This window comes from Hyla sarda, chromosome 4 (assembly GCF_029499605.1).
Source record: "Hyla sarda isolate aHylSar1 chromosome 4, aHylSar1.hap1, whole genome shotgun sequence".
NCBI lineage: Eukaryota > Metazoa > Chordata > Amphibia > Anura > Hylidae > Hyla > Hyla sarda.
Window position 1 is genome coordinate 156254618 of NC_079192.1, and position 26579 is coordinate 156281196.

Here is a 26579-nt window from a genome sequence, read left to right on the forward strand (position 1 = left end):
TCATTCATTCCCGAGGGGGAGGGGCCAAACCAGTATTGCGGTATGGGGGAAAATTCATATCGTGCAGCACAAAAATTTCGGTATTCGGTATGAACCAGAATAGCGCCCAGCCCTAACTCAGGCAATTCCCTAATTATTATTCATAGACTGCTCCTACAGCAGTGGTGGGAAAGTCACTGGGGAGGGGGGGGTCTACAATAAGTAGTGAGGAGCATCCCAATGTTTTTCTAAGGGTGCATTCACATCACAACTTTTACATCTGTCTAGTTCATTGAATTTTAGACTTAAAGGGGTTATCCAGGAAAAAAAAAATGTTATATATATCAACTGGCTCCAGAAAATTTAACAGATTTGTAAATTACTTCTATTAAAAAATCTTTATCCTTTCAGTACTTATGAGCTTCTGAAGTTAAGGTTGTTCTTTTCTGTCTAAGTGCTCTCTGAGGACACGTGTCTCGGGAAACGCCCAGTTTAGAAGAAAATCCCCATAGCAAACCTCTTCTAAACTGGGCGGTTCCCGAGACACGTGTCATCAGAGAGCACTTAGACGAAAAGAACAACCTTAACTTCAGAAGCTCATAAGTAGAGATGAGCGAACTTACAGTAAATTCGATTTGTCACGAACTTCTCGGCTCGGCAGTTGATGACTTATCCTGTGTAAATTAGTTCAGCTTTCAGGTGCTTCGTTGGGCTGGAAAAGGTGGATACATTCCTAGGAAAGAGTCTCCTAGGACTGTATCCACCTTTTCCAGCCCACGGGAGCACCTGAAAGCTGAACTAATTTATGCAGGATAAGTCATCAACTGCCGAGCCGAGAAGTTCGTGAAAAATCGAATTTACTGTAAGTTCGCTCATCTCTACTCATAAGTACTGAAAGGATTAAGATTTCTTGATAGACGTAATTTACAAATCTGTTTAACTTTCTGGAGCCAGTTGATATATAAAAAAAAGTTTTTTCCTGGATAACCCCTTTAAATGTATAGAATTGTATATCTAGATGCATCCGTTGACCTCTATTGACAAATCATATCCAGCTGTTTTGTTCCATTACAGTTTTCTTTCATTTATTTTTTGTCAAATGGAAAAGTGTGGTTGACTATGATTTTTTTGTCTAGATTTAAAATCAGATTTAGGCTGGGTTCACACCACGTTTTGTTAAATACGGTTCCCGTATACGGCTGGGAGGAGGGGGGCGGGGCTTAATAGCGGTGCCCGCACTCAGCCGTATTCGGGAACCGTATTTAATGCATGTCTATGAGCCGACCGGAGTGAACCACAGCCTCCGGTCGGGTTCGTTTTCGGTCGACCACGTTTTTGCCTGCGGTCGGGAAACCGCATACGGCCGAAAACAAAGCCGACCGGAGGCTGCGGTTCACTCCGGTCGGCTCATAGATATACATTAAATATGGTTCCCGAATACGGCTGAGTGCGGGTGCCGCGATTAAGCCCCCCCCCCCTCCCAGCTGTATACGGGAAGCACATTTAACAAAACGTGGTGTGAACCCAGCCTTATATCGCATCCATTTTTTTTAAATTATTGTCTGTGTAAACATACATGTGCAGTAGCTTTTAAATAGTTTAGAAATATTGATAAACCAAAATGTATACGTTTTTTAAATAAAACGGACAATGTGTGAAAAAGTACTACTATTTTTAGACAGATCCAATTAAATTTTTTCAAAAGGAACAGGTAACAGTTGGCACTCACTGACCCGGAAATTCTATGTTTTATTTAATGCAGACAGTACATGAAAGCAAACAGAATGGCCCACAGGCTGTTTCGAGCTCCCAGCATGTCATGACTTCTCACGTCTAACCTGAACCACCCCCTTATATTATCAACTTTTTTGCTCATGGCTACCAAACTAGTAACATATTTTAAAAGTATGCAAAATAGTAAGAGCAATATTCAATGAATCACTATAGCACACCGTTTCCCTGCAGTGCACGGAGGAGACTCTTCTAGATGCTTAACTAATAGTATATATGCACCTTACCAGGTAACACAGAACAATTCAATATCTACAGTACAATGATAGTGCAGGATAAACCCGCCCAATAGAAGTTACAAGTTAACCATTAGTAGTCTAAAGAAATACACTATGTTCTCCACTCTCGTTCACAACTAACGGACCTAACGCTTCCGCTATGAGAGTAAATTACCCATACGGTAGTGGTACCCTGTACCAATATGCTTTGTTGAGATAAGGTATAAACAGTTATTCTGCAAATTTAGGGGATAATACTCCTAACTCTAACGTCTCCGCAATAATAATCTTATCTTATTCTGGTGGTGTGTGGTGGGATCATGAGGCAATGCATTCTACGCCATACCATCACTAAGCTGTCTATAAGCTTCTTGTGTAGAGTACTCTTTTAAAAGGGCACAATATTTCTCCCCTTTTCTTCAGGCTTCACTATAATATTATCATGGGATGTTAACCATTTCAATGCTTTTTTCTCACCTTTAGGCTAGGTTCACATTGCCATCAGGCTTCGCTGTATGGAGCTCCATTGGCAAGTCTGTTGTAATGATGGGAGTTTAGCCGAGAAAAAAATATTTTTTTTTCTTTGCTGAACTCCGGTATACTACGAAATTCCAGACGGATCCTATTTAAGCGAATGAGAATGAGATTTGGAGTTGTTCTTGGATAGACTAGTGCCTTAACACGTCTTAAGATGCATTCCATAAAATTATTTATACTAGGCTCTGGGCTTGACCACCTGAGAACACACTCATATTTATTTAGCTGCCAGTGTTTTTTTTATCTGTAAGTTCTAACAATGTCTGTGGAATATTCCTATCAGAATCCCAAAAAACTGGGATTGAGAATGAAACCAATCTCCAGCGTTTTTTTTTTTTTTTCACCCACCACTAGTTTGGGCAAAACTGGTGGAGATTGATCTTTTTAATAGCATGATGTCAATTTATTACAAACTTAAGAATTTTAATTATGTTGCAATATTATATATGTAATAAATATGTAATTCAGGACCCTGGATAAAGATTCTCTGATAACTCATACCGAGTCAAATTTATCACATAACTTCCTGGTGATTTTATCTTTTAGCATAAGATTTTAAGCTATCCGTTTTAACAATATGTGTGATGAATGTAAAAATCATGATGTGATTGCACCCAATGGCGCTCAAATGTGTTCACCTAAACCAACAAGGTAGAGGCAGACATGCATGTGCAGTACATCTTCAGTTCTCAGTTTTGCATTGGTGCTGTGCAGTCAATTAAAGAAACCTATGGACATATATTTGCTTCCATCAGAAGAAGGTATTTGTGTGCAATGCCAAAGCAGGGCAGGACAATGAGTACAGTCAGTGCAAGCCTGTCCTCCATTGCTTTGCCAGTGAGGTGGATGCTGTATTATCGGAGACAGACTTAGAGACATCTTGCACATAACATGGGTACATTTCCATTTGGAGTATTCCCATGTTCAGATACCTAAGGAGGAGGGCTCTCTGTCCTATTGCAGCATAACAGAGGGAGAGGCTCCAGCTGCAGCCAGATGTCTCACAGCCAGACATAGGATTATAAAATAGAGCAAGAGGTAAATGGCTTGTTGCCTAGGACTCCTATAAAAATGGAGGTCTCAGTTTATGTCACTTTTTTTTGTGTGTGTTTTCGCATAGAATGGATTCTGCACAAATTTTGAGGGCAGAATTTTCCGTCTCTTAAATTTGCAGTATAGACAAGCCATAAGTGTTCTTTTAAAGGGGTTATCCAGGGATAGAGAAAAAAAAAAGAGTTGATTTTGTCTAAAAACAGCGCCACACCTGTCCTCAGGTAGTTCCATTTAGTAAATAGAGGCAAGTTGTAATACTGTTTGTCACTGCTAAACAACACAACATCAAGACAAGTGGATGTCACAGAAGATGTCCCACTTATTCCTTTTATACACCATATTCCTTTTATAAGCTCTAAACATTACCTGCAGAAGACATCCTATGTTAATAGACTTTACTAAAATACAGCTGGTGGCAGATTTTCCAATACCTAATAATAACAATGAGAGGACCATAACCAATCTACAGTACCCATTGGGAAAGTGCACATGTGCAGCGCTGCAACGCTGCTTACTCTGAACAGTGGGCAACACAGAAGTCAAGACCTGAAACATTATCTGTGCAGTTCCCTATCTCCATGGAGTAGCACAGCAGGCCACAAATGTGCATGTATACCCTGAAACGGTCAGAAACAGACTCCATGAGGGTGGTATGAAGCCCGACATTCACAGGTGGGGGTTATGCTTACAGCCCAACACCGTGCAGGACGTTTGGCATTTGCCAGAGAACACCAAGATTGGAAAATTCTCCACTGGTGCCCTGTGCTCTTCACAGATGAAAGCAGGTTCACACTGAGCACATGTGACAGACGTGACAGAGTCTGGAGATGCCGTGAACATTCTGCTGCCTGTAACATCCTCCAGCATGCCCGGTTTGGCGGTGGGTCAGTAATGGTGTGGGGTGGCATTTCTTTGTGGGGCTGCAAAGCCCTCCATGTGTTTGCCAGAGGTAGCCTGACTGCCATTAGGTACAGAGATGAGATCCTCAGACCCCTAGTAAGACCATATGCTGGTTCGGTTGGCCCTGGGTTCCTCCTAATGCAACACAATGCTAGACCTCATGTGGCTGGAATGTGTCAGCAGTTCCTGTAAGAGGAAGGCATTGATGCTATGGACTGGCCTGCCCGTTCCCCAGACCTGAATCCAATTGAGCACATCTGGGACATCATGTCTCGCTCCATCCACCAACACCACGTTGCACCATAGACTGTCCAGGAGTTGGCGGATGCTTTAGTCCAGGTCTGGAAGGACATCCCTCAGGAGACCATCTGCCACCTCATCAGGACCATGCCCAGGCATTGTAGGGAGGTCATACGGGCACGTGGAGGCCACACACACTACTAAGCCTCATTATGACTTCTTTTAAGGACATTACATCAGAGTTGGATCAGCCTGTAGTGTGGTTTTCCACTTTGATATTGAGTGTGACTCCATATCCAGACCTCCATGGGTTGATAAATTTGATTTTATAATTTTTGTGTGATTTTGTTGTCAGTACATTCAACTATTTAAAGATGAAAGTATTTCATACGATTAGTTCATTCAGATCTAAGATGTGGTATCTTAGTGTTTCCTTTATTCTTTTGAGTAGTGTACATTCAGGCCCCATAAAACATAATGGAAAAAAGTTTCCTTGGTGATGTCTCCTTCTTCTCTAGTTTATTAATCTCCAGCCTTCAAATTCCAGCTATACAATAAGACGTGGAATAAGTTCTCTCAGTCCAGACTTTTATCTCTAGTAAACTAATGTTGAAGCAGGCTGCTTCTCTGGATTGCAATGGCATTAAGCTGTTGCCCCGAGTGACAGGCTATGTTCTTTTTATCTCTTACAAGGTTTGTTTGATCTGCTTTTTCCCACTTAATATTTCATGCCAAATATCACCAGACATAGTAATTTTCATTCTTGCATAAAACATTGCAATATATGAACTGTCCTCAAGATGTTAGATTTTATTAGGACTGGAATTCATTTGAGTATTGTTGCTCAAGAAAAGTAGTCTAGCTGTTTCCTGAAGCCTGTAAATATTTGATTTATTGGCTGAAAAGTGAAATTACTTTAATCCATGAAAGTTAATATGTCCTGTAGTTGTATAGCTTTAATTCAAGCCACTGTGGATAAATGGGGTGGGGGGGGGGGGGGGAGATCATTATTAATCTGGGGTTCTTAATCTGATCTCCTATAAAACAACATAATACACATCTCACATGCTGTACGCCTTCTGAAAAGGATGTTTAGGTGCATTCACATTATGATTGTGCCTCCCCAGGCACGGAAAAGTCAGTATCTCATTTTCCCAGGCACGAGCCCCATTGATTTTAATGGCTTGAATATAGGCAGGTAGGGACTATGGGGGATATAGCAACTAATCAGAGAGCTTCTTTATTTTTGAAGAGGCCTGCGAAAAATTAAAGAAGCTCTCTGATTGGTTGCTATGGGAAACTGCACCACTCTTCCTCTACTCGGGTTTTGATGAATCTCTCCCTATATGTAGGTATTTTTTTCCGACCATATATGTGTTTTCACTTTATCCCTTTTATTAGTGACCCAAAAGGCACAATTGTAATGTGAACCTACCCTTAGTCAATTACTGATGGACAGAAAGCCACCCTTAGGCTAGGTTCACTTTAGAGAAGGGCTGTATGCCTGTGTTATACGTATTGTGTATGTTTTGTTTTGTTCTGTCCTTTTTATTGCTTTTATAGTATATGAATAAATGACAGTTTACTAATACTCCATGCAAATCAGATCGGTCTACGGTAGCGCCAAATTTGCTGAATTTTTTTCCCCTGTATTATTGCACCATTGTTTCTATGGTTCCATGTCATAGGATATTGTCCCCACTACTGGTGGCCTGCAAGCCTTGGATCATAATCAAGGAGTGATGCGCCTGAACCCAAGTACTCCTTCAGGTGAGAGACTATTCTATAGAGGGCTCTGATGGGCCCCCAAATCTCTCAGGATTACACAAGGCACTGGCTTCTTATCTCTCTTTTTGTTTTCTGCCTTGATGTGTTATATGTAGATATACTGACAAAAAAGTATGCCAATGTATACTGTAGTGTATCTACACTGGGCCAATTCATTATAAAGGAACCACACATGCCCATTACCAGACTACATTTGGTTCACTCTAATAAATGCACCCACCACTGTATACTTCGCCATACCTTTCTGCCAAAATGCAACACATACTACAGACTTGCAGCCCTTTTCTAATGTGAACCTAGTCTTTATCTTCAATAAAGTATGTAAAGAAATAGAATATCCTATTTAGTAAATCAGAAATAATATTACAAGGCTTCTCATAGTTCCATGCATAATATCTAGGTTACTGCTAATATTCTTATGATTTTAAAAAAAGGGAATAAATGATGCCAAGTACAACTTTTTCTTTAGGATAGCAGTGTCATGGTATCTTTTTTGAAGATGCAGCATAACAGGGTGCACAATGACGAGATTTTAGGGACACAGCTAGTCAGCAATGAGCCTGGCTCATTGCTGACTATCTGCTTCCCGTAAAGTCTCGTCCGTGTGCACCCTGTTATACTGCATCTTCAATAAAGATACTGTGACACTGCTATCCTGGTGAGTGACGCCCTTCATTTCTCATAGTTTACTATTTGTATGGACTTGTTTCTTACGGGCTTGTGGCTTGTGTCTACCGGCATTAATGGAACTGATATGCAGTATAGCAATCAAAACATGTGTATACCACTGTGAAGAGCATTGTGGAGTGGGAAGTTCAGGGGTAGAAGTGCCGACTGCTTGAACTCGGTCTCATAACTTTTAACTTTCTTTAGCTGTGTCACAATGAAGCAATGAATCATAGCCATCTATTGATAGCACGAAGAGCGGGAAGCATAATTCCTTTCTTTTAGAAGCACATGCAAGCCTTGATAACATTGTGTTCCCTGTGATACCACAATCATTCAAAGGAAACACCCAAGAGCATGAGACAATGGTGCAGGCAGGTCAGCAAATTACATCTGCCATAAAAGTCTAATTTTAAACAAATGAATTAAATTAAAATGTGAAGGGAAAAAAAAGAATAAAAGCTTATGAAGGATTTACAATTTTATAAAACATCTCAACACAACTGTAGTAAATTCTCTATGGCAAGTAAGTACAAATATATCAAGGTGCAAACCAGACATCATCCAACATACGTGAAATGGAAGATGGGGTCACAAAACTACAGTAAGCATATGTAAAAATAGATATTTCCATCGAGTTTAACCAAGGGATGGAGGAAGGCATGGATGAAGCGAAGAGGTGTGGGTACATTTAAGAACGTTGTTTCCTCCTATTAGCATAATCCAATCTGCCCTAAAAGTGGTGATTTGGTTGGTCAACATTCAAAGGTCTGTTGTGAAGCCTTCAGCTGTTTCTGTTCTGTCTATGTCTTGAAGCAGATGATGAAGAAGTGTCAGCACAACTGTGGCAGGGGTGGTGCATGTGGTTGCATAAAATCCAAAAACACAATAATAAGATAGCCCAGGCACTCCCCAAGTAGAATGCAATAACTTGTAGTGTTCATTCACATTAAGCAGCTGAGAAAGGCCTGTTGTGCTGAAATGCGTCCTGCCTGTCTCCTAACCTGATACAACTTATTGCATCCTACATGGTGAGCACTGGGTATTATTAGGTCTTGAAGTAGACTGTTACACAGATTCACAGTACTAATAGTAAAGAAGGCTTGTTGCCTCTGGAGAAGACATTTTTCTCCATGTGGAGGCAGTGCCCTCTTGTCTTTTAAGAGAGTTTCACCTGGAACAACTATTCACCATACTTTTGTACTGGCTTTATAAATACTTAAAGAAATCTGTTAGCAGCATCACCAGCACTAACCTGTTTATACAGGGTAATACTATATGTAATTTTAGAATTTTGTTGTGCTGTTCTGGAGAAATATAGATAAATCCAAATGCTGGTCTTGGTGCACTTAGGGTGTTCCCAGCCCCTTAGTGCACCATTCTGCCCACCAAGCTGGTCCCTGTAACCCACCTCTTCATATATTTATCATCTGCTCTCCAGCACATGGAGGTTGTGGCACACTTGGTGCGGAGCTGTACATAATTATATGCACACAGCACCTAATGGCACCACGCTGAAGAGCAGAAGATTAATATTTACGAAGGTGCCGGATCAAAAGGGACCAGCAAGGTAGGCAGAATGTTGCACCAAGAGGCTGGGAATGCCCCCAGTGCACCAAGACCAGCATCTGCATATTTGGATTTGTGGTGTCCCCATACCGCATTTTATACGGTACCTATGTATGTGTGGGTCCCCATAGCCAGAGTCCCTAGGACGTAGGGATCCCTGTTGTGTAGCCTACCCCTTGTCGCCTCTATTCCAACTAATAGCCTAGTAATTTATGTAAGGGTTATGTAAATATAGTAATATATGTAAATAAAAGGTTAATTACCGGTTCCATACCGTTGCAGGACCTGCGGGTCACGTGACTAGGTAAACTCTATGGTATTCTGCTTAAGGACCTTTGGAGGCCCTGTGACGTATGCAATCCCATTATTCTATGTAATGGTGAATGACAGATGTTCGGACCAATCGGATTCACCCCGCCCCCTGCCCATATAAGGGAGCGGCGGCCATGTTTTCTCTCTCTTGTTCCTGGGCTGTCAAACGAGAAGGACCTGCACAGCAGCTATCGCAGTGAGTTAGGCCCGAGCCTTGCAGAAACGGCTGAGTAATTCAGAATAGAGAGTGTATCAATCCCCAGACACTCTGCAGCATCACCAGACCTAATATAACCCCTAAATCCGGACGGATCTACAAATATCTACCCTAAATTCAGAGACTTTCTAAATAGCTCAAGGTCCGCAACAATTGTCAGTCACTGAGCAATATAAGGACTGTTTGTATAAGACTGTTACTGTGCCTTGAATGTATCGCAAGCACTTAAGTAAAGTTGTTCAAGTTCAAGTTCAATCTCCTTGTGGACCTTCAGTAATTTCATGCACCTATCGTTACTGGGAAGGGCGGCGACAGGCCGGAGTATTACCTCAGCATACCAGCCCTCAGCCTGGCGTCACAAACTATAGGGTTAACATTAACCCCTCATATACCGGTACCATACCACCACTACCATACACCCTCCAAGGGGTACCACAGATTTATCTATTTTTCTCCAGAACAGCCAAACAAAATTCAAATTGATAAACTGCATTAGATTCAGCATCACATACACTATTACTCCGTATAAACAGGATAGTACGGGTGATGCTTCTGACAGATTTGCTTTAAAGAGGTTAACACTATCAACCCCTGAGAGATCACTTATTGAAGTTAACCCCTTCCCGACCCAAGACATACATGTATGTCATGACCGGGAAGGTTTTCCCTGGGGATCGGGACACACACAGCTCTGTTAAGTGTCCCTAGTGTCCTGTCCCCCTTCCCCCAATGTCTCTTACCGGTCCTGTGCTCCTGCAGGGTTGCCCTCCTGCATGCTTCACTTCCGGGTGAAGCGAGTTTTTTTTTTTTTTTTGCAAATTAGCTTTTTAGTTGTACAATAGCTCCCCCTAGTGTCCTAAACATGCTACTGCATCCTGTGCTTGGCAGGGCAGACACTACGGGGAGCTAATGTACAGAAGTAAAAAAAAAATATATATATATATATATATATATATATATATATATATATACACACACACACGCACACACACACATATACACGTGTATGCGTGTGTGTGTGTGTGTGTGTGTGTGTATATATATATATATATATATATATATATATATATATATATATATATTAGTGGTCCCTAAAAAATGTGATTTTTTAACTTTTGCTGAAAATTAAAAAAAATGCTCATATTATAAGCCTTCAAATGTTGTAAAAAAGTAAAAGAATGTTTAACAATTGATGCCAGCATAAAGTAGACATTGTGGATGTGAATTAATAACTACATTTATTTGGCATGACTATTTATCTTACAAGTAGAGTGTTTCAAACATAGAGAAATGAAAATTTGTCATATTTTTCACAATATTTTAGTTTTTCACAAAAATCACTTCATGTATCAAAAATTTACCACTAATATAAAGTACAATATGTCTCAAAAAAACAAACAAACAAACAATCTCTGAATCACTTTGCCAGGTAAAAGCAGTTCAAAGTTATTACCACGTAAAGAGACACATGTCAAATTTGAAAAAATGGACTGGGTAATAAAAGGCCAAAACGAGATGGGTCATAAAGGGGTATTCCAGTAAAAAACTTTTTTTTTTTTTCATATCAACTGGCTCCAGAAAGTTAAACAGAATTGTAAATTACTTCTATTAAAAAATATTAATCCTTCCAGTACTTATCAGCTGCTGAAGTTGAGTTGTTCTTTTCTGTCTGACAAAAGTGCTCTCTGCTGACACCTCTGTCTGTCTCCGGAACTGTCCAGAGTAGCAGCAAAGCCCCATTGCAAACCTCTACTGCTCCGGACAGTTCCAGAGACAGACAGAGGGGTCAGCAGAGGGCACTGTTGTCAGGCACAGGATCTTCACCTATGTATGCGTGTGTGGGTGTGCAGTGTATCGGATAATTGATAGCAGATAGTGCCCACTCAAAAGCTGGTAGGGGAAATTGAAAATCTGCAATGGAACCTGCTATGTGGTGAAAACTGGTGAATAATGACAGACTAGTTATATAATTGCCAGAAATCGTGTTGCTCTTCATGTACACTGCATATTATGGTGAAAAGGTACCTGAAAGTATAGGCGCTTCTTAATCATTTAGTGTCTGTAAGTGTTCTTTTATCTTTGAATTGTCCTGAATTACTGGAGGAATCTCCCCCTTCGACTCTTGCTTGTCATGTCTTGGAAAGGATGTGGGATGCAGCAGAATATGTCAGTCAAGATCAGAGGGAAAGGGTTTGGGAGGGGACACCGATAACTCAGGATACTGCAGATATGAAAGAACATTCAGGGAACACTAAATGATTTCTAAGCATTGAGTGAGTGAATAAAAGATCACTTTTTTTGGTCAGCTTGGTTCATGATCACAAACACAAAGATGTTTGAACCTGTTTCCCCAGCACCTCTTTATTGGTGTTAAGTATTTATGGTGGTCAAATGTACTGACAAATTTTTGTTTCTGCACACCGTGCCTAGTCTAAGGGGTTATCCAGGAAAAAACTTTTTTTTTTTTTTTTATATCAACTGGCTCCAGAAAGTTAAACAGATTTGTAAATAATTTCTATTAAAAAATATTAATCCTTTCAGTACTTATGAGCTTCTGAAGTTGAGTTGTTATTTTCTGTCTAAGTCCTCTCTGATGGCACGTGTCCCGGGAACCGCCCATAGCAAACCTCTTCTAAACTGGGCGGTTCATGAGACACGTGTCATCAGAGAGAACTTAAACAGAAAAGAACAACTCAACTTCAGAAGCTCATAAATACTGAAAAGAATAAGAATAAGATTTTTTAATAGAAGTAATTTACAAATCTGTTTAACTTTCTGGAGCCAGTTGATATATATAAAAAAAAAAAGTTTTTTCCTGGATAACCCCTTTAAGTTTTTAGAGACTTGTAATTTTTGTGTTTGAAGAAACGGTAAAAAAAAAAAAAAAAAAATTCCAGTGGATTATCACACAAATTCTATAGTTTAAGTAAAACAATGAAACTTTCATGTTTTTCACCTCTGTGTAACAAGAAGGAAACACCTACACTTACCTTCATTTGGATCCTTTCCACAGTGGTTACAGATGTGTTACTATGCATAAACACTGTAGCATCTGGTCTTACTAGGAAGAAAGCCATATTTGCTATCAGCACTCGGGTTAGAAATTATCTCACGGGCACTGCTTTGTTTGGACAAATATAGCAGGCACAGTGAGCTACAGCTGAGATTAATCACTGCTGGGCTACATGAAGCCGCTACTATTACATCACTACGTATACTCCGGAGAAAAGCAATTGTGCAAGTATGTCAGTGCTGAGGCCAAAAATATGCCATCTTCTGTATGTTTTACCCATCTCTGTTTTCCATTTGCATGATCTACGGCAGTACTCTTCATTGACATTTTGTTCTCATTTAGAACACTAATGATATTTTTTCATAACCATTTTGTAAAGATGTTGTCACAACATAGAGACACAAGCTTCCTAATCACATATCTTAGGGATACAGCAGGGAATTGATATAAAAAGGTTTTCTCCCATTCCAAAAAGAAAAAATGCCAGTAAACCAACTTACTAAGGCTCGTCCACACCATTATTGTGGGGTAGATATTTATATCTACATATACTGTGCAGCATACATTTTTGTATGTCGGATGCCAATGTATGACTGATGCCATCTACAATAGTTATACAGCAGACCTATAAGTCAGTGACTTTGTCGATGTGTTCCTCTGGTGGACACTGTCAAAATGAACTGTGAAAAGGAGAACTTTATGAGCTAAGAAGGTTATAACTCACATCATTGAACAAGAAATATCTACTTTCTTCAAAATAAAAACCCATAAAAACTGATGTAATAAGCAGGGAGTGGGAGGGAATAAAACACATAAGTTGGTTCCCAATGCGGAAAAAACTTTAGAGAGGCTCAGGACTTCAGATAAAAGAGTAGCTGATAGCCCTGGGTCTGTATCATAGCATGTCCATGTCCTGTAAAGCCCAAGAGACAAATTATAAAATACTCACTGTTACGCCTAGCGCTCCGGGTCCCCGCTCCTCCCCGGAGCGCGTACGGCGTCTCTCTCTCCGCAGCGCCCCGGTCGGTCCCGCTGACCGGGAGCGCTGCACTGTCATGGCCGTCGGGGATGCGATTCGCACAGCGGGACGCGCCCGCTTGCGAATCGCATCCCAGGTCACTTACCCGTTCCCGTCTCCTGCTGTCATGTGCTGGCGCGCGCGGCTCCGCTCTCTAGGGCGCGCGCGCGCCAGCTCCCTGAGACTTAAAGGGCCAGTGCACCAATGATTGGTGCCTGGCCCAATTAGCTTAATTGGCTTCTACCTGCTCCCTGGCTATATCTGAGCTCCTCCCTTGCACTCCCTTGCCGGATCTTGTTGCCCTTGTGCCTAGTGAAAGCGTTTTGTGTGTTTAAAGCCTGTGTACCAGTACTTCTGCTATCCACCCTGACTACGAACCTTGCCGCCTGCCCCCGACCTTCTGCTACGTCCGACCTTGCTTCTGTCTACTCCCTTGTACCGCGCCTATCTTCAGCAGTCAGAGAGGTTGAGCCGTTGCTAGTGGATACGACCTGGTCACTACCGCCGCAGCAAGACCATCCCGCTTTGCGGCGGGCTCTGGTGAAAACCAGTAGTGACTTAGAACCGATCCACTAGCACGGTCCACGCCAATCCCTCTCTGGCACAGAGGATCCACTACCTGCCAGCCGGCATCGTGACACTCACTAAGTGGTATAGGGTCCCCGCCCTTTTAGCACGGCTCTACCCTTCATGCCCAGCTATCTATTGGAGATGTGGCGTGGGCACTGGCACATTGCTACACATCTGGCTGACCTGCCCAGCTCTTGACCGTTTTTGGTCACAGGTCTTGGACATTGCCTCGCGACTTGTCTCCAGACAGATAAACAAAACACCAGACATGATTCTCCTTTCTGTCATCCCCCCTACAATCCTGAAAAATCTCTCCAGACTCCTCCACTTCCTTCTCATAGCGGCTAGGACAGTGATCCCAAGGCTGTGGAAGTCAAATTCACCCCCTCTCGTCCTGGCTTCAAGAAGTTTCATACATTTGCAGAATGGAGGAATTATCCACCGACTCGAAATGTCAGCAGGAAAAATGTTACGCTGTCTGGGGTTCATGGCTGCAGTTTGTACAGTCACCGGAGTTCACGCACCTTCACATCTCCACCTATTGAGGGGGCATAGACTGCCCTTACTGAAGTGCTCTTCTTCATGTTGGGGTCTGGGGTTCCGGGAGGTCGTTGGTGGATGTCCCTCTCGCGAGGTAAGCCTCTCCACATTTAGCCTGCTTTGGACTAATCTCTCTCTCTCTCTCTCTCTCTCTCGCTCTTTCTCCCTTTCTTCTCACTCTCCTTTACATATTATTCTACCTACTCGCCCTCACCATCATGTTTTTCCTTTTTTCCTTCTCTTTTCACTTCATTCTTCACGTTCCTACTCCACACCTCACACCTAATTCCATATCGGCCCGCTGATCGCTGTCTCCACTAGTTTTCTCTGTGACCCCCTATCCGGTTCCCACTGTTGCACTTTAGACGTCATACCTACTGGTTCGCCTGCAGATCCTCCCTGTGACCCAGTGGTCGAACCGGTGAATATTTTGGTCATGTACCTGACTGCACTTTTTCTTAACTGTGCATAGGTGTGGATGACTGTTCTATGCTTTATGATCATTACAAGATTGTACTTACCGTGATGTTCCTCGGTATCAATATATGCTTATGTTCATGTTTATGTTTAAAAACTCAAAAAACATTACTTTGAAAAAAAAAAAAAGAGTAGCTGATAATAATGTAGATTAAAGGGCTTGGCACAGACAGCCTCACGATTTTGACATGCTTTTTTGCCTCTGAAAACTGCTATGCTCCAATCCCGACCCAACAGCGACATGAGGAAGACTGTGGAGGTGTATGGCAAAAAATGTAAGAGGCAAATTATGAGGCGAATGTGTCTTTGTTATAGGGGGCCAGCATTCAGCCAACAAGAGAGTTGTTGGCCGCACATCACCTTGTGTAAACAGGGAATGTGCGTTTTAAAATCATGAATTTAAATGGCCGCACAGTTAAAGCATACCTGTCAGATCCCACCAAAAAAAATAAAAAATGAATGTTACTCAGTACCTAATCCTGGCCATGTACCTCTAATTTGTATGCCTCTATCTCCTATAATAATTATAAAAATGCCTCTTTTCTTTAGCTTACAGTGTTAGAAATCCTCTATGGGGAAGGGGATGTGTCCCTCCTTGTGGTGGTAGGAGGGGATTGGTGTGTCTGCTCATGCAATAAATCCCTGAGAAACAGATAAATCCAAGTCTATAACCAAAACTTAAAGGGAAGAGCCAATCAGAAGGTTTTAGCATATATAACGCTTGACAACGCGCTATATATGCTAAAATCATTATCTTCACCATCCCTGGGGGATGTTTTTGACACCAGGGATGGTTAAGACATTAAGTTATAAAGTCCCCTGGCCACCTGCAAGTAGTCCCCTGGGCAAGGACTTCTACTTACCAGCACCCGTTTCTCCGGCCGTGGTACCGTCCCCTTGTCTTGATTGACAGCTCGCGTCACCACTCTGCTCCGTCTGCTTAGGGGGCAGAGCAGTGATGCGAGCCATCAATCAAGACGAGGGGACAGTGTCATGAACGGGGGGAGGCAGGGAGAAGTGAGCCCTAAAGTTCTCTCTATAAACCACTCTCCCTGTCTACTTGCCCATCCCCTTAAATGATGGATCGACAACTTGGAGCCGGACCCTTCCTTGCACTTAAGTGCATGGGCGTGCGAGTCAAACAAAACAAACCAACTATACATGTCGGGAGACAAGTCAGGAACATAACGGAACCAACAAACAGATATATATATACACATACACACACACGTATTGTACCATTTTAGAAGTTTCACTGTTATTAACGTCATTCACTTCAGTGGTTTTAATGTTATGGCTGATCGGCATACAGTTATTAAATGAAAATATTGCATTAAACCATAGAATTACATGTGAGAATATTTTGTAGTATAAAGAGAAACCTATGAATCTTAATACACAATTAGAAAAAAGCAGACTCAGCATTCTACATTAAGGCTGAATTCAGTCCCTGCGGAGATTAAAAGGATTAAGATATCAGTTAATTATAACAAACTCTTTCCAGCCATAGTGATGAAATTACAGTTTATTATATTCTATTCCCCATTTAATAAGGTAAAACATGACCCTAAAACAAGTGTGTTAACCCATAACAGACCTTTCTGGAAATCACCAGGTGAGGTAATCATGCATCAGGGGAGGAGAGGGGTCAGAAGGATCAGTGCTATTTCAAGGTCAATGGATAATATTCTATGAACCTGTAGACTATTAGTTGCATCAGAACATTGGCTATGTTGAAAGTCATGCAGATGTTCTTGTCAGCACAAAAATCTGAAACACAATTTTTGATATCCCATGTGGCTACACTTAATGGAGGAGGATTGAAAAATGCACCCCACCACTGCACAACTGCGTAATCTGGAACGGAAATTGTTAATGCATCTAGGCAGAAAGGGAAATTTAATTTTAGCCAACATAATTCATGAAAGTTGGGACTATATCCCACAATGTTATATTAATATCTGCTTATGCTTATTTTTGATAATACCAATATAGTACAGTATCACTCTCCAATATCAAAGTGATTTCCAATATAATCTTTAGAGGATGTCCCCTCACTGTGGAGAGATTATCAATCCAACCCCTCTTACTCGAACACTGCTTTCTGAAATTGTGGGAAATTTTAAGATAAGATTTTCATGTAATGCTCCTCCCCACTGCTCGCTTTCATTTGGAAAAGGCAGAAAACCCTATTACTGGGTTATTTCCATTTGGATATTTATGGAATGTCCACAATATATCCCAGAAAGGTCTCATAGTTGCTGATCATACCTTTGGGACCTGCACCTATCTCTACAGTAACCTACTTGCAACCACTGGATGTGGTCAAGAAGTTGGAAAGAGCAAAGCCAGATGTGTTATATTAGCAATAACGGAGTTAAGCAAACATCATAGGATTATGAAATATTTGCTAAAGCATTAATATATACATTGTCACTTCAATGGAACTAAGGGGGTCTAGACCAACCCAGGAAAATAAACCCCATAGTATTATCAGCTGGCATATTGCAGTCAGGTAGGTAATGTTCTCCTGGCATTTGCCAAACATAGACTTATCCATTAGACTGCCAAATAGAGAAGTGTGATTCATCACTACACAGAGCATGGTTACAATGCTCCAGAGTTCAGACCACTTTAGATGCCTTTCATTGGTGTTTGGTGATTCAAGGCTTGCATACAGCTGCTCAGCCATGGAAACCCATGTCATGAAGCTTCTTTCGCACAGCTCGATATTAAAACCAGATCAAGTATGAAATTCTATGGTTACTGAGTTATACCCTATGTGACAACATTCAGCCACCCCACTCAGTAACGTTGCTTGGTCTCTCCCTCATGGGTGCGTTGCTGTAGTTCCTAAATGCTTCTATTCTTCAAAACTACGCACAGGTGCAAGATCAATTTCATGAACTGACTTGTTGCAATGGTGGCATCCTACTACTGTACCATGCTTGATTTCAGTAACCCATTCTCTCTCAAACTGCATTGGTAGGTGCTGGATTTTATACACTGGTAACAAGGGGACTGAAAAAAAAACTCCTGACTTCAATTATTATAGAGATCATATGGTCAGTATAAAAATGTCAAGTTTTTTTAATATCATTTTGTAGCCTCACTTGGCCTGATTCCAACGCTGTTTCAATTTTGTTGTTACCACACTTAACACCCCCCACACACTTGCCTATTAGTTATCGTTATCTCGCCTTATTAGCCGCATTGTTCCCAGTCAACTTCTGTATCTAAAGCCAAAGTCAAAAAAGAAGGTAAACCTTTAGTTTAAAATAACTACAAATGTATTGAAACAACCATCAACACTGCCATAAAAAGTGGTCCTGCAAGCAATCATTTTCCAAGATAGTGAATGGAAGATAAGGACACATTGATCCTTAGCACTAATGCATAACACAACATCATGAAGCACACCAGTTAATATACCAACCTCTTACCCTTCTACATTACAAGGCGGTGATGTCTAAATATTTTAAGACTGGGAAAATATATCAGGCATACAACCATTTTACTCCTATCTACACTGTTCTCGTTCCCATACAACACCTGTTTACACCTGTGCCATTTCTTTTATAAACAACACTTCAAAAGATAGCAACTTGGCAAGACTTTAGTCAGAAGTCTTTAATACCTTCAGGGAGAAAAAAAACGGTTGGCTTTAAAACAAAAAGGAAGAAGGTATGTTCACTGATACAATGTCAGATAAAGATTCACAGGTCATTTACGAAACCTGGTGTAGCTATTATTTTTGTAGTAAAACTGGCGCACATATTATGCACAATGTTATTCAAGGAATTATACTAATAAAAGATGTAGACATTTATTTCCTTCTTACAAATTTCTCTTCATTGTTGGTATGAACAAGAATAGCCTAAATATGGCACATCTGATCAAATTAGTTGCAATTATTTTACTCTAGTTACATGGAAAAACAGCCCACCGTAGTCACTGACAGAGGCGGATCTGGATTTGCTAACATTCAGATGCTCTGCCATGCTGTGGGATACCAGCGACTATGTGACAGCTGATGGCCGAGGACTCGACCTTCTCCTGCTTGTACTGTACTGTACACTTACAAGGTTTTAGGTTGAAAGCCCAAGACCATACTCTGTGCAATTTATGGTCTTATTAGGTTAGATATTCCAGTTCTAAATAACATTTTCTCTAATATATGGCTAATAGATGGCTAATAATGGCTAGAGTGCAGTCATGGCTCAAAAGCAAAAACTCAGCAGTCAGGTGTACAGTACATATACACATTCACATGACAGACAGAAAAATATTTTCTGATGTTATCTTTGATGACTAGACATTCGTTTGGACATCTTATATGCATATCTAACAGAAGGGGGAGGGGGGCAGCCTGTGGGTCCATGCATCTTCAAGATTAGTGCTTACAGTTGTTTACACTTAGGGAGAGTCACCTCCAACTTCTCTATTCAAGTATTAAAACATAAGTCCAAAGTTGTGAGCCCACACAATCTTCAGTCCTGTTGCAAAGGCAACTGTACCTCATTCATTTAAGTTCCTTGCACAAACCCTTTTCTGATAAACAGGACTCGTGCACAGAACTTTACAGAGTGTAGAATGGTTGATTCGGCAACTGTTGCGCCTAACATGGCCAGGGTGTTCAAATGCTGAAGCTAAAGATCATGCAGTCTCACAACTTTGGACTTATGCTTTAAGTAGTGTGATGGAAGATTGATTTTACTTTGTACAAAGTATTTCTCATAGAAAAAGGACTGCAGTAACACATATTTTGCTATAAACATGTTTATGTTTTGGTTTACACATGTGTATTGGAACTAAACCAAAAAAGGGAGGAAAAAAAAGCTAATTGGACATAATGTCACACCAAACTCCAAAAATTGGCTGGAAAAAATTATTGGCACCCTTAGCTTAATACTTGGTTGCACACCCTTTGGAAAAAATTACTCAAATCAGTGGCTTCCTATAACCATCAATAAGCTTCTTACACCTCTCAGCCGGAATGTTGGACCACTCTTCCTTTGCAAACTGCTCCAGGTCTCTCTTATTGGAAGGGCGACTTTTCCCAACAGCAATTTTAAAGGAAATTTTAAAGGCTTGTAGTGCGGGTGATCCTGATTATAACGCTTCTTACCTCATTAAAAACTGTGCAGCAGTTCACCAGATATCTTCATTTTTAGCTATATGGTATTCCCAGGCTTGGGGCTATGCGGGAGGTCCGCAGCATCAGCGCGGACTCGCTTACGTCATTATCGCCAGGCGGAGCGGCTGCCCGGCTCATGAATATTCATGGCTGCCTCATCGCAGTCTTCCTCCCGCTGTAGGTCAGGTAGGTAGCGCCGCGCATGCGCCACGCGCCATACACCCGGAAGCAGTGTTCTCCTGCATATATAGATATGCAGGAGAATGCCGCTTACGGGTGTACGGCGCGCGGCGCATGCACGGCGCTACCAACATGACCTACACCAGGAGGAAGACTGCGATGAGGCAGCCATGAATATTCATGAGCCGGGTGGCCGCTCCGCCCGGCGAAAATGACGTAAGCGAGTCCGCGCTGATGCTGCGGACCTCCCACTGAGCCCCAAGCCTGGGAATACCATATAACTAAAAATGAAGATATCTGGCAAACCTCTGCAAAGTTTTTTATGAGGTAAGAAGTGTTTTAATCAGGATCACCCGCACTACAAGCCTGTGTAACAGGTTTAGTGCGGGTGATTCTGATGACAGATTTCCTTTAAGATCTCTCCACAGGTGTTCAATGGGATTTAGATCTGGACTCATTGCTGGCCACTTCAGAACTCTCCAGTGATTTGTTGCCATCCATTTCTGGGTGCTTTTTTACATATGTTTGGGGTCATTGTCCTGCTGTAAAACCCAAGATCTCGGATGCAAACCCAGCTTTCTGACACTGGGCTGTACAGTGCGACCCAAAATCTGTCGGTAATCCTCAGATTTCATGATGCCTTGCACACATTCAAGGCGGCCAGTGCCAGAGGCTGCAAAGCAACCCCAAAAGATAACTGAACCTCCACCATATTTCACTGTAGGTACTGTGTTCTTTTCTTTGTAGGCCTCATTCCATTTTCGGTAAACAGTAGAATGATGTGCTTTACCAAAAAGCTCTATCTTGGTCTCCCAGAATGTCGACAGATAGTTCGCGTTGACACTGATGTTCACAGAGCCTGCAGGACAGATTGAATATCTTTGGAACTTTTTTGGAGCTGCTTATCCATTATCCACTCTATCCTGCGTTGACACCTTTCATCAATTTTTCTCTTCTGTCCACGCCCAGGGAGATTAGCTACAATGCCATGGATTGCAAACTTCTTGATAATGTTGTGCACTGTTGACAAAGGCAAATCTAGATCTCTGGAGATGGACTTGTAACCTTGAGATTGTTGATATTTTTCTACAATTTTGGTTCTCAAGTCCTCAGACAGTTCTCTTCTCTTTCTGTTGTCCATGCTTAGTGTGGCACACACAGACACACAATGCAAAGATTAAGTGAACTTCTCTCCTTTTTATCTGCTTTCAGGTGTGATTTTTATATTGCCCAAACCTGTTACTTGCCCCAGATGAGTTTAAAGGAGCATCACATGCTTGAAACAATCTTATTTTTCCACAATTTTAAAAGGGTGCCAATAATTTTGTCCAGCCCATTTTTTGGGTTTGGTGTGACATTATGTCCAATTTGCTTTTTTTCCTCCCTTTTTTGGTTTAGTTCAAAAAACACACAAAGGGAATTAACATTTGTATAGCAAACCATGTGTTAGTGCAATCGTTTTTTGTGAGAAATACATAACTTTCTTTAAAAGTTTAAGGGGTGCCAACATTTACGGCCATGACTGTATTTTTGTAGTACTGGTTTGCGGGTGGCAGCAGATATCTTGTTTAATAATTTCCTTGATCCCTTATTGCATTTGTATCATTAAAAAGCACAAAAATGTTTGTGTTGTAAAGAAATCTACCCAGTCAAGACCATCTCACAAGACCATTGACGATAAGCTATATCTGCACTTTAGACATAACTCTATGTAACTCTATGTAGACAATCTCTTTCTATACTGTATATCTGTATACTGTATATCTTATAAGAGCATTAGGATTTCATAATGGCAGCTCCCTGTTCAGGACCCATCCCTATGAACCAAAACAGCTACCTCAGTATAGAATTCACGCCGTCCATGTATTACATGGTTGTTAATTCACTTGAATGGCCAGCAAGTGATACTACATTTGAGTTGTAGTGGCCTCAATAAGAAACTGCAGGAAGGGGCCACAAAGAGGAAACAAGTATGGTTACATTCAGGGGCGGACTGACAACACTCAGGGCCCCCGGACCAAATAAAGCAAGGGCCCCCTGCGAGACTCAACGCCCTATTCCATCACTTCTACACACAAAATAAAAATAAATATATATTATATATACACACACACACACAAATATACATATGTGTGTATTTTCTTTTATATATAAACAGCTTTAGGCTATATTCATTATAGTGATTGGAGCTCTGTTCACTGGTTCCGCTGGATCTGGTGCACACCAGAGGGAAACTAGTCTGGACGTCTGATATATGTTAACCCAGCCTAACTCTTATTATTCTATATATTGGGATGTACGAGCATGACCTGTAGTTTTTCTTGGGATCAAAATTTTGTTTAGATGGGACTTTTTGATCGAGTTTTATTCATTTTTACACATGACGTTATATGAAGTGACCAAAACTAATCAATTCTAGACTTTTGTACAGTATTTTTGATGTTTAGGTCGCTCACTGTGCGGTTTCAGTAAGGTTATATAGTTCAGACATTTTTCCATGTGGTGGTGCCAAACATGTCTATTTTTGTTTACAATATTCCAGTAAAAAAAAAAAAATTATTGAAAAGGGGTGAGTTTGCCTATTCACATTTATAAAAAAAAAATTCACAATTTTTAGTCCCTATAGGGAACTGTCACATGTAACCTATTGTTTGCAAACACTGAACAATGATGTACTATATAGCATAGCTATTTTAACAATGTTAGACACCGCCATTCATTTTGATAGCGGCATCTAAAGGGTTAATGCCAGACATCAGCCTGATCAAGGTGTCCAGCATTAGCCGAGGGTGCACCAGTGGGGTCACTTTCCCTCCTCCAGGATGCCAACAGATGGCTTTACCAGATTAATTTTGTGAAAAATTGCTGCATAAATGGTGCGGTTTCACCGCGATTTTTCGAAATCGCGGTAAAACCGCACCATGTTTGCCGCAATTTTTCACAAAAAATTATTCTGGTAATAGGAACTATTTGCAACCTGGAGGAGGGAAAGTGACTCCACTGGCCTGCTACGTTACACATCACCCAGCCATAGATTACAATGCTAGTCAGAGATAGAGATAGGACACACCGGCATCCTCAAAAGAAAGGCTGTTCTGTAGCATTCCTAGGAGGCCTGTCAGCTCTCGGCCTCCATGCTCTTCCTGTGCTGGGGGGCGGAGCCAAAAGTCAGTGACCCTTCATCCCTGCATTTACATCAGGAAAAGGAAGGTCCAACACACATCTGAAAGCAATGTAAGCCTGGGGATCCGGGACAAGTGTTCTGGATCCCCAGTAGCAGCTGCGTTGGGCCCTTTACCAGCCGGGCCCTCGAACCATGTCCAAATGGACCGGCCGGTCAGTCCGCCCCTGGTTACATTATAACAAATATGTCCATTAATGACTCCTTTAACATTTCAATCAAGATTAATTTTTATTTTATGTTTTTTACCCAAACTTCAACATGATGGAAAACTTTTTATAACAGAACCTCACTATAACTCTACAATAAAGAAGGGGGCTTAAAGTCAATGTTCCTGGGAAATGTACATAAAGAGCTTATTTTAAACCACAGAGAAAATTTTGTTAAATTAGGAGCCATCAGTAATGGGAGAAAATAACAGTAGTCTCTTGATTTATTGACTCCCGTGAAACCTCGGCCACTCACAGTATAAATATGTAGGTTTAATCAATAAAGGGCACGTGATTTTTCTCCAAATGGAAACATATGAGTTAAAGACGAGCTTTGTTCAACCTTTTACCACTGGAGACAGAAAATTACATTAGCGAGCGAACAGCGGAGATTTCTTACCTTTCTGTGGTCAACTGACAGCTGTGAGAAAACCAGCTGAACTGCGAACAATACTATGGAGCTGACCAATCTGCAAAGAAAAACAGAGCCGGTAATGTAAAGATAACTTAATATTCACTCCAGCATTCCAGCTGCATACCAGCACATTGACTAGTGATTACAGATGCCGCATTCCTAAAAAATGACGTCTCCCTCCAGTGTACACACACATAAGTAAAAAGGGAAACATTTGCTTCATTAATTCACAAAAACATATTCCTTTCCACAATGGGGTCATGTAGAGCTCAGTGAACCTGTTATTAAACTGAGTGAGGCTTCCCTCCATTTATGGCAGTGAAATATAAATATGTTTACAGGGTGGAGAATACAGCGCAATGCAGATAATAGAGATGTCAATCTTCATGTTTAAAAAAAAATATATATTTTTTTTCAGAAACCAACATGTTGAGGTAATTTTTTCATAACATTTCGTTATAGCTTTTTGTTCTGATACTGAGAAACGAACTCCGTGCCTATATTCACACAAAAATAGCATTAAATAATATAATTCTCACTTCATACACCAACTATTTGAATGCTAAAAGTTAGCCCCCCTCTGGTGGTGATGGCATGCAGACACAATGTTATAATTTAAAGGGGTACTCCACTCCCCAGCGTTTGGAACATTTAGTCATGCACTCTCCCATTGACTCATATTGAGGGTCGGGGCGTGACATCACGAGGGGCGGAGTGTGACATCACGAGGGGCCGTGATTACCCCCAAAGATGCGACCAGCGTTCAGAACCAAATGTTCCAAACACTGGGGAGTGGAGTACCCCTTTAACCATATGGCTGTGTTAAAAGAAGCAGATTTTAAAATGTGTATCATGAAGGCATTTGTATAACATACCAGGCAGCTGCTGGCTACTTTAGGAGCTGACAGCCGCTGCTAATGGTCAGCACAGAACTATCTCCGTTGCTGGATATTAACCTGTTTAAATGACACAGTCAAAGCTGACAGCAACATTTAAACAGTTCTGCCTGTGGTTGGGGATAGAGGGTTAATGTAACATCCATGTATCCAAAATGTCTGACTGTCTAGCATATATTTTCAGCATATAGAGATAACCCATAGTAGCAGATTTTGTGAAAAAGGGAATGTATAATATATTTTAACCGGGTCTACAATCTTTTAAAGTTATCCTCTATCCAAAGGTCAGGGGAGAAACACTAATCGCAGGAGGTACAACCGCTGGGGCCCCCTGCAAACCCTAAAATAGGGACCCAAGTGGTAAACCATTCTATTTATGTTTTAGATTAGTTTTGTTGGACTTTATTCTTCTTTGTAAAGCATATTTAAATAGAGGAGGGAAATGTTTAAGTTCGACATGATGAAGTAGTGCTAAGCCAGGGGTCGGCAACCCCTGGCACACGTGCCACTAATGGCACGCAGGGAGCTTTTGAGTGGGACACAAGTGAGTGCTGACCTGGGGGCAGTCCTGAGACACTGTCACTTTAAAACAGCCATGGCTGCAAAAAGATCCGGCCAGGGACATGGGATGATGTGTCCCTCCCCTTCCCCGCCAGGAACATCTTCAGAAAGAGAGTTCTCTCTCTTTTCCTGTCACCTTAATCATCTGCTGTGCTATTCTCTCTGTCAGCAGGATGGGAGGGGAGGATCGCTCTGTACCGTGGGTAGTAAGGTGTCTAGAGGAGGTCATGGGTCACTGCTACAAACCAGTAAGTCGCCTGTATGTTTCTGTGGAATACACTCTGCTCAGCTCCTGGCTCTGACAGCAGCTTTCCTGTTCCAGAGACGGGCTTTGGTCTCTGTCAGTCTATAGATCCCAGAGCTCAAGTCCTGCAGGAACACGTGGGAAATGAGTTCCTGCACTTTTTCCACAGCAGGAACACCATTCCAATTAGCAGGAGTCCTGCAGGACAAGCCCTTATGTGGAAGGGTTCCCACACTTTCTTTTCCAGGACTTGACCCCTGATAGATCCCCATTCTCTCCCATTATTCCCCACAAGTGTGTCATCCACAGATCCCCCTATAAGAGTGTATCACCTACAAATCCCAATAACAGTGTGTCATTCACAGATCCCCCATAAGTGTGCTGTCTAAGGAATCCCCATAACAGTGTCATTTACATATCCCACTTAAGTGTATCATCTTAAGATCACCATTATCCCCCACAAGTGCGTCATCCAGAGATCCCCCTCATAAGTGTGTCATCCACAGATCCCCCTATAAGAGTGTATCACCTACAAATCCCAATAACAGTGCGTCATCTACAGATTATGCAGGGCGGTGATTTAGGGGTCTGTATTACGCATAGGGGGGGGTGATTCAGGGGTAGGCATTGTGGTGGGGTCTGATTTGGAGTCTTTATTGTGGTGGGGACTGATTCTGGGGTCTGTATTATGGTGGGTGGTGATTCCGTAGTCTGTATTATGTTGGGTGGTGATTCTGGGGTCTGTATTATATTGGAGTCTGATTCTGGGGTTTGTATTATGGTGGGGTCTGAATTATGGTGGGGTCTGATTCTGGGGTTTGCATTATGATGGGGTCTGATTCTGGTGTCTGTATTATGGTGGGGTCTG

General features: G+C 41.5%; 1 protein-coding gene across 9 annotated transcripts in view; it reads right to left on the reverse strand.

Moving 5' to 3' along the window:
* The window catches only part of THSD4 (thrombospondin type 1 domain containing 4), an 874264-nt gene that overhangs the window by 698067 nt on the left and 149618 nt on the right, over positions 1-26579 (reverse strand). For all 9 annotated transcript variants that reach the window (XM_056572467.1, XM_056572461.1, XM_056572466.1 and 6 more), the window contains one exon: positions 23996-24065. In XM_056572467.1, the coding sequence (XP_056428442.1) occupies positions 23996-24065 (70 nt within the window). The remainder of the gene's footprint in view (positions 1-23995; positions 24066-26579) is intronic.